The 12,078-nt window shown below is 32.0% G+C and overlaps 2 protein-coding genes across 2 annotated transcripts; both read left to right on the forward strand.

The window, feature by feature from the left end:
* The first annotated feature begins 5,217 nt into the window (after positions 1 to 5,217).
* LOC107614455 (putative polyol transporter 4) lies at positions 5,218 to 7,327 on the forward strand. The gene is made up of 2 exons (XM_016316657.3): positions 5,218 to 5,636; positions 5,808 to 7,327. The coding sequence occupies exons 1-2, from the start codon at positions 5,417 to 5,419 to the stop codon at positions 7,181 to 7,183; spliced, it is 1,596 nt and encodes a 531-aa protein (XP_016172143.1). The 5' UTR covers positions 5,218 to 5,416; the 3' UTR covers positions 7,184 to 7,327.
* A 349-nt stretch (positions 7,328 to 7,676) lies between these two features.
* On the forward strand, positions 7,677 to 8,975 carry LOC110265227 (clathrin light chain 1-like). Its single transcript, XM_088495966.1, has 3 exons — positions 7,677 to 8,011; positions 8,274 to 8,427; positions 8,508 to 8,975. Exons 1-3 carry the CDS (start codon positions 7,677 to 7,679, stop codon positions 8,973 to 8,975), a joined length of 957 nt encoding a protein of 318 aa, XP_088352092.1.
* Positions 8,976 to 12,078: the final 3,103 nt, after the last annotated feature.

Here is a 12,078-nt window from a genome sequence, read left to right on the forward strand (position 1 = left end):
TAGACTTTTGATTTGATTTCTGTATGAGAACTCCCTTATTGATTCACTTATGATTATTAACTACTATTTTCTAATTAAAGTTATTTTAATAATAATGTTTATATAATCTCATGTTGAATATAGATGTATTTTCTAGTCACTGAATTGTAAAACTTACCCCATTTTTCTAAAAATATTTTTCAAGAATAAATACTTGACTATGTGAGACTTTCTATTCAAGAATAATGATATACAATGAGTACCTAGTATTTATCGAATTTCTAAATGTATATGCTCCATATGTCATAAGTAAGATCCAACCATTCTTAATTATCTTAATTTTGTTAAAAATATATAATTATTTATTTTAGAATCTAAATAAAATTTGTAACTTTTTTATTCAACTTATATTTGAATCAATTAAATTTGTTTAAAAATTTTTTTTTTGAGCGTCAATCATGGCTATTTTGAACCGTGACTACTTGTATAACTTTTAAAGCAAATATTACTAAAGTCGGATATTTTATCCGTGTGACATTACAAAATGGGCAATTCACGTTAATAAGCTAAGGGAGGAAGAAATTTACACAAATCCGCCAAACTAAAATCTGCTTCATGAATTAACCAAACCACGTTTATATGTAGTTCGAATCGGCTAAATTCAAACTGCATTTACACATAATTCGAATGATGTTGATTCGAATTATAGTCAAACGCACACACCCACTAATTCGAATCAACCTGATTCGAATTACACACAATAATTCGAATCAGGGTGATTCGAATTATACTTACACACGCTGCAGTCTGCACATAGTAATTCGAATTGGCCAGATTCAAATTACTCATGATTTAATTTTGCCTATTCTTTTATTAAAAAATTAATAATTGATTAAAAAAATTAATAATTTAAAAATTAAAAAATATATATTTTATTTCATACATTAAAAAACAGCTAACACAATATTTAATTACGAGACTTCTTTAAAATATTAATGAGCTATCAATTCGAATTTCATACAATACTCTTTTGCCCATTTATAATAGCTCATGAATATATTTTTATTAAATTTTTTAATAGATTTATTTAAATTATACCACAAAAAAATATTTTATTCTATACAAAATAATTTAAAAAAATGGCTTAAAAGATGTTAGGAGTACTATAAAAATTTGTAATGTCCTAATAACTTATGACATTAAAGAAATACTCTACATAGTCAAAAATAATTTAAAAATTAAAAATAATATAGTTATAATCAGTATTTACCTAAATTACTAGAATATTACAAATTTTTATAGTACTTCTAATATTTTTTAAGCCTTTTTTTAAAATTATTTTGCATAGAAAATGGCTTAAAATGGCTTAAAATGTCCTTTATTCTATACAAAATAATTTTAAAAAATGACTTAAAAGATGTTAGGAGTACTATAAAAATTTGTAATGTCCTAATAATTTAGGACATTAAAGAAATACTCTACATAGTCAATAATAATTTAGAAATTAAAAAAATATAGTTATAACCAGTATTTACCTAAATTATTAGAATATTACAAACTTTTATAGTACTCCTAACATTTTTTAAGTCATTTTTTAAAATTATTTTGCATAGAATAAAGGGCATTTTAAGCCATTTTCTATGCAAAACAATTTAAAAAAAAAGGGCTTAAAAAATGTTAGGAGTATTATAAAAGTTTGTAATATTCTAGAAATTTAGGTAAATATTGGTTATAACTATTTTTTTTAATTTCTAAATTATTATTGACTATGTAGATTATTTCTTTAATGTCCTAAGTTATTAGATCATTACAAATTTTTATAGTACTCCTAACATCTTTTAAGCCATTTTTTTAAAAATTATTTTGTATAGAATAAAATATTTTTTTGTGGTATAATTTAAATAAATCTATTAAAAAATTTTATAAAAAAATATTCATGAGCTATTATAAATGGTCAAAAGAGTATTGTATGAAATTCGAATTGATAGCTCATTAATATTTTAAAGAAGTCTCGTAATTAAATATTTTGTTAGCTTTTTTTAATGCATAAAATAAAATATATTTTTTTTAATTTTTAAATTATTAATTTTTTAATCAATTATTAATTTTTTATAAAAAAATGGACAGAATTAAATCATGAGTAATTCGAATCTGGCGAATTCGAATTATTATGTACAACGTGTGTGAGTGTAATTCGAATCACCTGATTTAAATTACTGTGTGTGTATTTGACTATAATTCGAATTAACATCATTCAAATTATATGTAAATACAATTCAAATTTAACTGATTCAAACTACATATAAACATAATTTGATTGATTTATAAGGTAGATTTTAATTTGACAAATTTGTATAAATTTCTTCCTCTCTCAGCTTATCAACGTCGAATTGCCCTTACAAAATTGAATAATTGAGAAAACTTATGTAGAGTAAAAGTGGAAAAAGTGAACGCCCAAGCATGAGCGCCGAGGACACAGTGCAGATGAAGAAAAGCAATATGCACAAAAATCTAAACTCTTGCTTCTGAATTTCTCATACCTATCAAATGAGAAACTACCATACTATATAGGAGTGGTAAAACGGATCGAATTTGTCGGATCAGTCCGTTAAATTCGTTAAAAAAAGTGGATTAGACTAAATTTTAAAATTTGTCAAATTAAAAAAATTTGTCAAACTCGCACCATTAAATTTATAAATTTTGGTGGTACGGGGCGGGCCGGTCGATCAGATTAAGAATTTTTTTTTATTTATTTTTATTCTTCTTTTAGTTATTAACTTTATTTATTTTATTTTACAATTTTGTATATATACTTAAATTATGTGACTTATTTTTTAAAATAAAGATGATTCTATTGATAAATATTATTTTAAATAATTTTATTGAAATAAAAAATTAAAAAAAATAATAAAAAAATAATATTATAATTTGACTCTTTTTATTTTTATTTAATTTTTTAATTATTATTTTTTTAATTTTAATAAATTTTATTTTTCAAAAAAAAAAGTCAAGCGGATTAACTTGCCAACCCGTCAATCTGCCATAAAACGAGGAGGACTAGTATTTTAAATCCACTTTAGTTGGCGGTCCGTCCCATTTATGGTACAAACCTAGACGAAACAGATTAGGACGGGACGAATTGAGGCGGACCGACCCACTTTACCATCTCTAATACTATATATAAATCGATCATATTAGCTATGTATCCATTACTCATTAGTATAAAATATATATTAAAATATAAAATATATATTTTAAATAAATTAAATAATAGAAATATTATTTTTATACTAAAATTAATTATTATATATTTTATATTTTAATATATATTTTAATTTAATAAATAATTTTAATATATAATTAATATAATTATTATATAATATATATTTATATATAATAATTAATTTTGATAACTAATTTTATTATATACATATCATTTTTACATATAAATATGGCAACATTACTGGTGCAAATAGTGCGAATGATATTTGTACATGTGTGGTTGTGATGGGTAATAGATTTCCCCCCCCCCCCCCCCTTAAAAAGTTATATTAAAACAAGTAAATCATCCCGTTTGTTAGAAATTAGTTTTTATTTTGTTGAATATTAATATTTAAAATGTATTTTAAAGTGTAAAAAAATATTTAATTCGCATATTGTATATTGTCAAAATAATGACACATATCTAATAAAATAATAACACATATCTAACATATACTCTATGTATTGTCAGAATAATAATATGTGTTTAACATAAATCTTACGTATTGTAACACGCACTTTTATATATTAACTTTCTACCTACAAAATATATCCACATATAATTATACTAAATAATTTTATATTTACCAAAAAAAATATCAATATATTTTGCATATAAAAAAAATTAACCCACGTTTGTTTTTAATAATATATTTCAAAAGAGAGAAAAAAAAATACATAAAGGCCTAGGTACAAGCCAAAAAGTTCTGTCGGTTCCTATCGATGCTTAAGGAATATTATGTGATGACCAAGGATCAGAAATTGCAAAAACGAGAAAAAAATAAATAATAAATAAAAAGATTCCATGACCATAGATTATCATCAAAATATATAAACAACAAACACACACAAGCTAGCATGAATTAAGATTAATTTACTTAGAACCAAGCAAGAATAACTTAAAATGTTTACTATGTGATAAGGTAGAATTCACAGTAGCATATTATGACAAATTGGTCAAAGCTTGAAGCCAAAATTAAAACCTAGCATAAAAGCCATGTTATTCATGATGATATTTAGCCCCACCGTAGTTGTTGTCATGAAAGCAACATTTAAGCATGATGATAATAAGTGAGAGTTCAAACTTCAAATCTCTCCAATGCTTCCCCACATAGTACTTACATGCATCTTCTTTTTTTTTTTTCTTTGTTTTTTAATCAAAGATAAGACTCAAATTTGCGACCTTTTAATTGAGTACGAAGAGATTATGCCATTTAAATTATAATTTATTGGCTATTTACATGCATCTTTGCAGGCACGTATTATAGGAGTAATAATGTAATCCAAAACAAAAATATTACATGTTAAAATTTTCTCTTTTTGAAATTAATAAAGATCAAATTAAACTTTTTAATTGTAAAAATTCTAATATTATATTATACAACTATATTAAATATATATTAAAATTAGCTATTAAAATTAATTATTATATATTTATTTTTAGTATTTATTTTATACTAATAACTGATTTTAATAATTAATTTTAATATATAAATAATGGCTTTTATATATTATAAAATTATTTATTTTAAAAATTTAAACCAATAAAAAAGACGCGAGTAATTATTTCTCAATCTTTCCCATATATATGTATATCAGTTGTCTTTATCTGAAGTTGATAGTTAAAAATTATTAGATGATAATTTAGTCAAATTTATCAAATTATCTAATCAATTTTAAATGAAAAAGTTTAGGGCCAATACTTTTATTAAAATTTAGACAACACTTAATCATCAAAAGAAAAATGAGTAATCTTACACCATTAAAACCATTAATGATGGCTAATTGATGACTACAAATCACAAAATTTGCTAACGAGTGCTAGAGGCTAGCAAGTTTTGTGTTTATAGCCATTAATTAGTCATTATTAATATTTTTAATGGTTTGAGATTACATTCAATAGTGTGAAATTATTTACTTTTCTTTTGAGATTAAATACTAGCCAAATTTTAATAAAAATGCTGCTCTTATTCTCTTAATATAAAATTATACAAGTGGGGCAGCAAGTTGGCTGAGTGTTGTCCATGTACAACAGAACAAGATCTTCATTCTCTTGAGATCTAATAGCAAAAGCACAAACGGTATATGAACTTAGTAGTCTCGATCATAACTGTCTTAGGAGTGTCTCCAACCAGAGACACAGAAGGGTTAATACTACAACTCAAAGTAGTGAAACATGGGGTTCCAACAACATGGGGATAATGGAGATATGGGGTTGTCTGGAATCCCATTGGGATCAAAGAACAAGTACAAGAGAATGAATTCAGAGCTTGCAGAAGACTATGATGATGTCTTGAACCAACAACGACACATAGAAGAAAGGAGGAGCAGTACTAGGAAATATGTTCTAGCTTGTGCCATCTTTGCTTCCCTCAACAATGTTCTTCTTGGCTATGGTATATATGCAAGCTTTATTTATTATCATCTAATCTCTTTTACTTTCTGTGATTCTTGATTTATGTTTCTTTACATTCCTAAGAGAAGAATAAATTCCAAAATCTGGTAGAGGCTATCAACCTTGGTGCTATTTTAGAATGATTAAAAACGTTGACTTTTTGTTTCCCCAGATGTTGGTGTAATGAGTGGAGCAGTTATATTCATCAAAGAGGATCTGAAGATATCTGAGGTGAAGGAAGAGTTTCTGGTTGGCATTCTGAGCGTTGTTTCTCTATTGGGAAGTTTAGGAGGTGGAAGAACATCAGATATGATTGGTAGAAAATGGACTATGGCTGTAGCAGCAGTGGTGTTCCAATCTGGTGCACTCACAATGACTCTTGCTCCTTCATTTTCAGTTCTACTGATTGGAAGACTCTTAGCAGGTGTTGGAATAGGATTTGGAGTTGTCATAGCTCCTATTTACATTGCAGAGATTTCACCAAACATCTCTAGAGGCACCCTCACTTCCTTCCCTGAGATTTTCATAAACATTGGAATCTTACTTGGCTATGTATCAAACTATGCCTTCTCAGGCTTCTCAGCACACATTAATTGGAGGATAATGCTCGCTGTGGGAATTCTTCCTTCTGTGTTCATTGGTTTCGCCCTTTTCGTTATCCCTGAGTCCCCGAGGTGGTTAGTAATGCAGAACAGAATTGAAGAGGCCAGACAAGTTCTCTTGAAAACAATTGAGAATGAGAAAGAAGTAGATGAGAGACTGGCAGAAATTCAGCAGGCTGCTGGAGTTCCTTCCAAGGAGGACAAACCGGTGTGGCGCGAATTGATCTTCCCTTCTCCTTCGCTTCGCCGGATGCTAATCACAGGATGTGGTATCCAATGTTTTCAGCAGATTACTGGAATTGATGCAACAGTGTATTACAGTCCTGAGATATTCAAAGCTGCTGGGATCAAGGACAATTCAAAGCTTCTAGCAGCAACAGTTGCTGTTGGAATATCAAAAACTATTTTCATATTGGTTGCCATAGTTCTTGTTGATAAACTAGGTAGGAAGCCTCTTCTTTACATAAGCACAATTGGGATGACAATTTGTTTGTTCAGCATAGGAGCTACTCTTTCTATATTTGGACAAGGATCCTTTGTGATTGCATTGGCTATTCTCTTTGTCTGTGGCAATGTTGCATTCTTTTCGGTAGGACTAGGACCGGTTTGCTGGGTTGTTACATCTGAAATCTTCCCTTTAAGGCTTCGAGCTCAGGCCTCGTCGCTTGGATTCGTTGGCAATAGACTCTGCAGTGGCCTTGTTGCCATGTCTTTTCTTTCTGTTGCTCGTGCAATCACAGTTGCTGGAACATTCTTTGTGTTTGCTGCTATTTCTGGTCTTGCTGTTTTGTTTGTCTACTTTCTGGTTCCTGAGACCAAAGGGAAGTCATTGGAGCAGATAGAGATGGTTTTTCAGAATGAACTTGCTATGCAAGGAAGCCAAATAGAGCTTGGAGATGTTGAAGTTGAACAACTTGTGCAGAACAAAACCATTTTAACAAATTGATTCTAGCATTATTCTTTCTCTTTTGGTTTTACCTTTAAGAATTCATTAGCAGAGTTTTAGGCAGAGCTGATCTGATAAAAAATTTTATTAACTAGCATGTATGATAGTTGAGAATTGCTAAATGAATTGATATGTTTGACTAAATCGTTTAATGTAACACTTGTTAATATCTTAGTTATCTTTTTTTTAGAGTGGTGCCACCTTTCATTATATGGACTAAAAATTTATTTAAATTAACTATATTTTAGTTAAATGATAGTTTATTTCTTAAAATTTGATACGTATTAAGAATAATATAAGCTATAACAAACTATGCATTTCAATCTCCAAAATTGTCTCACTGTGATGCTTTTTCATCGGTGAGGTGAGAGAGAAGAAACTAACACACATTCTCGTGATCCGAACGCAACGTAGCAGATCCATCCAACAAGCTTAGAGAGAGACACACACACAAAACAAGAACAAGAAGAAAGGAGTGGTAGTAAAGTTAATAATGGCGTCGTCGTTCGACTCGTTTGAGGATGACCAGCCACGTACTCATCCATCGCCGGGTCCGGGGGTGGAAACGGGTGGTTTCTTCGACGACGATGACACCAACGACATCGACAACGATTCCCAATACGGCAACAACCTCACCGTTGATACAAACACCAATCCTCAATCTCCTGATGTTTATGGCTTTGGAGTTTCAACACCCTTCAATGGCAACCATGATGATGATGATGATGACGACGACGGAACCTTCGCTTCAGCCGGCGGAGGAGGACCCTTGCTCCCTGATCACACCCAAATGCAGGAGGAAGGTTTTGCCAGGCGCGAATGGCGACGGTTAGATTCATATATATTATTTTCTTCACGTGTTTTAATGCAAGTTATGCGTTCCGTACGATAGTTCTTCTAGTTTCTTATATGCTGCATTGATTTTGTTATGATAATTTTTGAATTGGATTGATTGAAAGAGTGGATGTAAATGTTAGAGTGATTTGTTTTCCAATTAAGGCAATGTTTATGTATTTTTAGTGTCTAATGATGATGAAACATTACTCATTTGCTATTTCTTCTGATTGCATAATAATTTCCATGGCTTCAGTCAAAACGCAATCCATCTTGAGGAAAAGGAGAAAAAGGAGAAGGAGATGCGTAATCAAATCATAAAGGAAGCTGAAGAGTACAAGAAAGCTTTCTATGAGAAGAGGAAACTCAGTTGTGAAACAACCAAAGCTAACAACAGAGATAAAGAAAAGGTATATATACATATACATGCCATGCCTTATAACTTGTATGCATATGAAGGGAATGAGTATGTATGTATGAATATGTGCAGCTGTTCTTGGCTAACCAAGAGAAATTCCACAAAGAAGCTGACAAACATTACTGGAAAGCAATAGCTGAGATCATCCCTCGGGAGGTTCCGAACATCGAGAAGAGGAGAGGGAAGAAAGAAGCTGAGAATAAGCAGCCTGCAGTGCATGTAATTCAGGGTCCAAAGCCAGGGAAGCCTACTGATCTTTCAAGAATGCGCCAAATGATCTTGAAGCTCAAACAGAACCCTCCATCTCACATGATGCCTCCAAAAGAAGACAAGGATTCCAAAGCCAAAGAAGGCAAAGATGGTAAGGATGCTAAGGAAGGGAAGGATGATAAGAGTGAAAAGAACAAAACACCAACATCGGCTGCAGCAAACAAACCTGCTACCCCAGCAAAAGGTGCTCCTGCTAGTGGGGAACCAAAATCCCCTGCTGTAGTTGAGGGTGACAAAGTGGCTAGTTCTGAACCAGCAGTTGCTAAGTGATGAAGACAATTTTGTGTTATGTTAGTAATTATGTTTTTTTTCATATACACACACATAATTCTTTGTATTCTTTTTGGTCTTGCTATATTCTGTTCTAACATTCATGGAGAATAAGTGATGCCTCTATGAAGATACTTTAGGCTTTGCAGTATGGACTGTGTGGAGAGAATCAGTCCAAACTACTGTCCTAGACTTTTAGGCTTTAGATGCAATTTTTTTAATATCCTCTTATTTTTGAATTTCTTGTCAAACTATAATTTTTTGCACTATTATATTTGAATGAAGCCTTCATCTTAGTTAAAAAGATATTTTGTTAGTTCAGAACATATCCAATACATCTAAGACACCCTATTCTACTTAATTCTCTTTCTGTGTATGATAGTTTCAGCCATTGAGTTGTAGTCTTCAATTCACAGATGTAAAATATTTAGCTAAAAGTGCCATTTGATTCAATTAGTGGAATTTTTGGTTCAAAGCAGAGACATGAGATCAGTAACTGATTGACTGGGAAAAAGATAATTTACACTGGTAATCAGAACTGCAAAGTGATAATTTACTCATTATGAATTTTAGGCCACCACTTACTTTTACATTTTAGTGGTTATTGGATTGAGTTATGTTTTGATAAACAATGCAGAACAATAAAGCAACCAGAAGCATTTTTCTTACAATGCAAAAGACCCTTTATTTATCTCTTTGCCAAAGAAGAGAGAAACAACTTTGACATTTTCAACGCATGTATCCTTAGGGTCAAATTTATAGTTCAAGAAAGGTATCCAAAATCCAAACAAATGCTTCAGAGGATGAAAATCCTGTAGTTTGTGTCACAAAGGTTTAGCCAGAGGTTACTATACACATTTAGGAATTGAATATGTGAAAAGAAAATAATGATTTTGCTGAACTCTACACATATCAGCATTTTTATTGCCACAAAAAACATTGTTTAAGAATTCTACAAGATTCAATTAACCTACACAAACAATTTCTGATTCCTTTTTCTGATAGAATGTGAGGTGCATTAACATATATACCCAATGTGTTAGAAGATTAACCAGAGTATGATTTCTCATGTGATAGTAACAATATATACAACTAGGGAGATGCTAGTGTGCTGAAAGAAAGATCCTTCAGCAGGTGTGGGTGTTGCATGTCTGAAGATGGTGGAAACACGTGTCCCATTAGAAGAATTACTTTTTTTGCATGTGTTGAAGTGGAAGGCATGTGGTGCAGCAGAAGGTCCCACGGTCAGTGATAATACGGAAATCGAGGTTGACTAATTAAATAGATTATATATAACAGTATGGAAGTTAATTGGAGATTAACTCCTATAAAACGGATTTGGTTTTATGTTTTTTTATGATGAGGCCTCAGTTAGATGGAAGAAGTGATGGGCTTGGGGAAAATATTATACCCAAAGGAACAAAAAAGAAAATGGCCCAACCCGTCAGCTTTCCCCCACTTCTCCGTCACCTGTGAAGTGCCCCCAACCGTCCTGTATGAAGCTAATAAAATTTATAACAAAATTGAAACCCTAGCCGTAGCTCTCGTGGAGGTTATAGTGCGCCGGCGTCCTGCATATGTAGCTTCGGTGGTGATCGAGGTGTCGAAAACGCCTAGGATCGCAACTCCGAATTGTAGCTCGTGCTCGCACGTACTTGTCTCCTCAGGCGCGTTGAAGCCGTCGTGCGATTGCCGATCTTGTTCGCGGCTTGTGTCGGAGTTCTGCGTCGTGCATGTCTCGTCCGGTGACGCCCGGTGGCTGTATTTTAAACGACTTCGCATTCTCTGGTTGCCCTGAAGCCAACCCTCTCTGTCGCCTCCCAACGCTGGGACCTAAGCGAGAGCCACACCCGGCGGAGAAACCGGTGTATTGTGTCGCCTGGTTGAGTTTCCCAACGCCCGCCAGAAGAGAATACACCCAGACCAGAAGAGTGCTCTGATTCAAAGTCTGGCACGTCCTGAGTTCTATTAAAACAAGTAAGTCTTTGAATCAGTAGTTGGTTGGATATTTTGAATACAATGAAATAAAGTATACCAAAGATATTGTCTCTCCTGTTTGAGGTGGTTGTTTAGCTGTGAAGTATGTTATTATAGTTATAAGGAAAATGCACTCGACATGCATGATGAAGTGGTATTACCATGTGACCGGGTGGCTTCATAATTGCTAGCAGTTGGAAAGTTAGTAAGTTAGTTGTGTGAGAAATTAGAGTAAGTGGATGTTACTAGTTACGAAAGTTAACTTGCACAAATAGCATGCTTGCAGAGAAGTTAATACCCTTGCAAGATGACTCCACTGGCATTAGTATGTTCTGGAAGATGTACCACTGCTTTTGGGAAGTTCTGGATTTGGTAGCTGTCATGTTGTTGTTGTTAGTAGGTTAATTTCCAAATTTTTATCTCTTGTTTTGATATTCTGGCTGTGAAGTTGCTAAGTTGAAACTTTGGTAGATTGTAGGGTTGATGATGATGTAATATGCAAAGTTGCTAGGGCGGGGCGAAGTTATTTCTTGGAGCATGCATTTAGGTCCCGTAGTTGATTATTACTTGGTACATCGTGTTATTGTATTTAGTGTTATCGGGGTTATGATTGCTGGATTTTGGTGATGATTGGTTTCATGTAAACCGAATGGTTTGTACCTCTAAATGGGAAAATAAAATCTGCACAACAGTATGTACAAAAATGGTTTGTTTTGTTATGGAAGTCAATTTTAGTGTGTTGGCCTATTCAAAATATGGATGCTGTTTTGTTGTGGTTGTTGGGGTTTATTTCTTCTGGAATTCAGATTTGTTTGTGATAAGTGTTGAAACTATTGATGTGGGTATGCCCTTTTATTTTTTTTTTGGCTCCGGGTCTCCTAGTTGTTGTGACGAATGCTCAAATAGGAAACCTTGCGAAAACTATGTTTGATGTCTTGGATATAAACTTCGTCATGAAAGCTAGTTCGTCAAAGTTAGGTTGTTTTGTTGTAAGAATGTTCTTGGAATAGGTGATTCATTGCTTAGCAAAGTATTGTTTATGTTGTATGCCTGTTTGTTGGGTTTAGTTTTCACTGTGTGGGAATATCCTATTGTTATGTAATATTGAATTAGGTAAACTATTTCA

The sequence above is a fragment of the Arachis ipaensis genome, chromosome B8 (genome assembly GCF_059453495.1).
Source record: "Arachis ipaensis isolate K30076 ecotype BB chromosome B8, ASM5945349v1, whole genome shotgun sequence".
Taxonomy (NCBI): Eukaryota; Viridiplantae; Streptophyta; class Magnoliopsida; order Fabales; family Fabaceae; genus Arachis; species Arachis ipaensis.